This window comes from Plasmodium inui (assembly GCF_000524495.1).
Source record: "Plasmodium inui San Antonio 1 unplaced genomic scaffold supercont1.23, whole genome shotgun sequence".
NCBI lineage: Eukaryota > Apicomplexa > Aconoidasida > Haemosporida > Plasmodiidae > Plasmodium > Plasmodium inui.
In genome coordinates, this window is record NW_008481857.1 from 112,223 (window position 1) to 115,526 (window position 3,304).

The 3,304-nt window shown below is 41.4% G+C and overlaps 1 protein-coding gene across 1 annotated transcript in view; it reads right to left on the reverse strand.

The window, feature by feature from the left end:
• Positions 1–1,917: 1,917 nt before the first annotated feature.
• The window catches only part of C922_04437 (hypothetical protein), a gene marked incomplete at both ends in the record, with an annotated part of 7,775 nt that continues 6,388 nt past the window's right edge, over positions 1,918–3,304 (reverse strand). The window contains 5 exons of the mRNA XM_008820020.1: positions 1,918–2,031; positions 2,355–2,483; positions 2,595–2,693; positions 2,892–3,020; positions 3,176–3,298. Of these exons, the coding sequence (XP_008818242.1) occupies positions 1,918–2,031; positions 2,355–2,483; positions 2,595–2,693; positions 2,892–3,020; positions 3,176–3,298 (594 nt within the window). The remainder of the gene's footprint in view (positions 2,032–2,354; positions 2,484–2,594; positions 2,694–2,891; positions 3,021–3,175; positions 3,299–3,304) is intronic.

A 3,304-nucleotide genomic window follows, 5' to 3' on the forward strand; every position in this document is an offset into this window, starting at 1 on the left:
CTACGGTTATGTGACGTCTTGCGCGGGATGGGCGTCTCGTGCGTAGTCGCACTGCTCACGTGTTAAGCCGTTTCTCGTAAAAACAAAATACATAAACGTATGTATATATATATGACATATAGATGCATACATATATGGTTCATGTGATATTGCAACAATGTGGAGATCTCTACATGTGTGAATTTCCTGTTAACGCACCCACCACGTATGCAGATACAACCTGTGCACAACTGTTACATACGCCATACGCACATGTCGTAAGTGCACTCGTGTCGGTGTGGCTGCTTACATGTAGGTCACAAATCTATATGACAAATGCATCTAGCAGGTAGTAGATATCACGTGCGCATTAAAGGTGGTATTTCCTCATATGTGTACTAATGTACATTACGAAGTTGGGCACATGTGCGCGCAGCTATGTTGCGGGTAACCCCCCATCTGCATTTAGATGGGCGCATACGTGTGCACCTGCAGGGATATCTCCTCATGGCCGTTGCACTTTAGCACGTGTTCTTTTCCTTACGCACATATGTATAGTGCGTTCATGTGTGTGCGCATATGCAGCATGGCTATGCGCATTCATATATTCAGTGCCTCTTTATACATTCACATGAGCAGTGCGCAAATATCACTGCCATTTCACCAATGTGCGCATCGCGTAATTCACTATTCTAACATGCAAAAAATCAACATACGCACAAGGCGCACTTCAAGGAAAGAAAAACGGCTAAACACACTCTCCCGAGCTAACCATGTAACGCTTTATATATGAAAAAGGAATTTTTTCTTTTTTCCTAGGGGAGGCAAATTTTTGCTTTTTCGTTAAAACGCCTACAAGTGGACGTTAAAGAAGGGGCGCGTTCTATATTTTCCCAAAATTGCAACAAAAGAAGCCAAGAAAAGAATTGCACAAAATGGTTGGGCAGCTTTTGATACAGCGATTATGCAAAATCGTACAACACATTAGATTACCTTCCGAGTTCTACTTATCCGTCTTAATTCATCTTTCGAAGGGAAAAAAAAAATCAATAAAAACATCCATCTGCGGCTACGTTGTCTGTTTCCTCGTGCCCCTTCGCCCGAAAAATCACATTTTTGCCGCTTTAAAAGAAATTAAAAAGGAGGTTGCACGTTTGGCTTGTTTTCTCTCCATTCACAGTGTGAACAACTTGTCTTGAACAAATTGTAGAAAGTTACACCACGCAAATGAATGTGTGTGCCTTACCGAACAGCGCCTTATCGTTCGCCAAACGAATGAGTTGCAAAATGATAACACATCAAGGTACTTCTAATAGGTGCAGACACAGATAAATTTATATACACATATGTATATTTTCTTGGCCTAGTTATATGCCCTTATGATCGCACTTAAAGGACTCAAATACCCCCCCAACTTTATATTCACCGCCCAGGCGTACATCCACCACAACGGAATTTAGGACGTTACTACTTTTTGTAATTCAACTCGTTCGAAGCGCAAACACATTTAAGGGCGCGCGTATAAGTGTACATATACGTAAGCACATATATATACATACACGGCAAACCCACACGGTTGCAGTTAAAGGTACACACTTTTGCACTATCAGTTTTTCCAGGGATAAGAAAAGGTGTGTCTGATGGTGAACAAGCAAAACGAGGCTTATCATCCGGCGTGGAAGACATTTTACATTTTAAAAAAGAACACTTACACGAAAGGGTGTACAGGGGCACGCAATACTGGGCGATATTTTGCAAAAGCCTACAGAATTGGGCAAAGCGGCAACACGTCAACGTGTCAACGCGACAAAAAAATAAAATAATTGGATATATAATTAAGTAAACAGATGGATAGTTACACGAACGACTAATTCAATCCCGTTGGGTCGAAATTGCCGCCAACGGGGCAAGCAACCCCCGGGGAACAGTGCAAACTCTTCATTTCGCCTTCTTTCCCTTCCCCTTTTGCACAAATTTGTGCTTCGTAGCCGGTTTTAACTCCTTCAAATCGGGGGTCGAATTTGTTATAATGCAGTTTCCCAGTTCGTCCACCTGCAAATAAAAAAAACAAAAAGAGAGGAGCTCATGTGTGTGTCCATTTAGGCTCATTTCTCAGAGATCCATAAGCTTATGGCAAAGTTTGTTTGTTGAACAGGAGGCACTGATTTGTTACACATCCAAATGTACCATGTCGATCATTTGGAAAATATTACGAATAAAAATGTATCTACAGAAGCAGGCAATTTCTCATAGAAAAAAGACAACTACGCAACGTTTATTAGGCCCCCTCTGTTGATGCGACAGGTCAAATAAGGTCTCCCCTCTCATCGTAGTAAAGTAAAAAGTTGCGTGGACAGAATTTAGGGTCGCCATACCGATATATTTTTGATGAGCTCCTTTTCCTTTTCTTCGGTTGACATTTTCAGGAAGTATGAAATGCAAGATTGGGCAACCTTCCCTTTTTTGGCATTTCCGGGGACCAGTTTCACCTTATACTTTTGATTCTAGAAAAGGTACGAAGGAGGAACAACAGGAAAAAAATGAGAACGATGTGATTATGCCCCATACTTTGGAAACCACTTTCACTTTCTGCTAAACGGTTGATGAATTCTTACATGAATGGCTGAATAAGGCGCACACATCGGAATTGCAAATATCAGGTTATCTCCTTCCTTGGGTGTGCACACCAACTTCTTTAATTCGCTCATTTTGTCCTACGAAGGAGGGGAAAAGTAAATGTTCGCCTGGCGTGTAATTCGTGGCGCAGAAGTGCGTCCATCGGGGTTCCCCGTGTGTTCCCCTCAAAGGGATTCACTAAATGTGTACACAATATGCTCATATATATATATGTACATAAGTATGTATTTTTTCCTTGTGTTAATGCGAAGTGTAATTTTTTTTTCTTCTTGTACCTTCATTTCTTCCTCATTTATTTCCTCAAAATTCATTGTGACTTCTTTGGGGCTTTTATATTTGTTCTCTTGCTCCGCCGTCTTACTCTGCAGCTTCTCTACTTTTTCCTTCTCCGTCTCGTGCTTCATCTGCAAAATGGGGTTTCCAGAAATTTTCATGAAAAGTCGCGAGGAAAAACGACTGATGTGCGAAGCGACGTGGTAACATCACAATGCAGAAGAGGAATACACACTTTACACACAAGCAACTGTATGCATATATGTTTTTCCCCTTTTTCGCTAACCTTTCTTGCCCCAATTATTTTCATGTGCAATTGCCTTTCCTCATCGTCGTCATCCTGTTCCCCGTATTTTTTCTTCATCCGCTTCTTTTTCGTTCTTGCTCCTCTCAACAGGTGCACGCAACTCTAAAA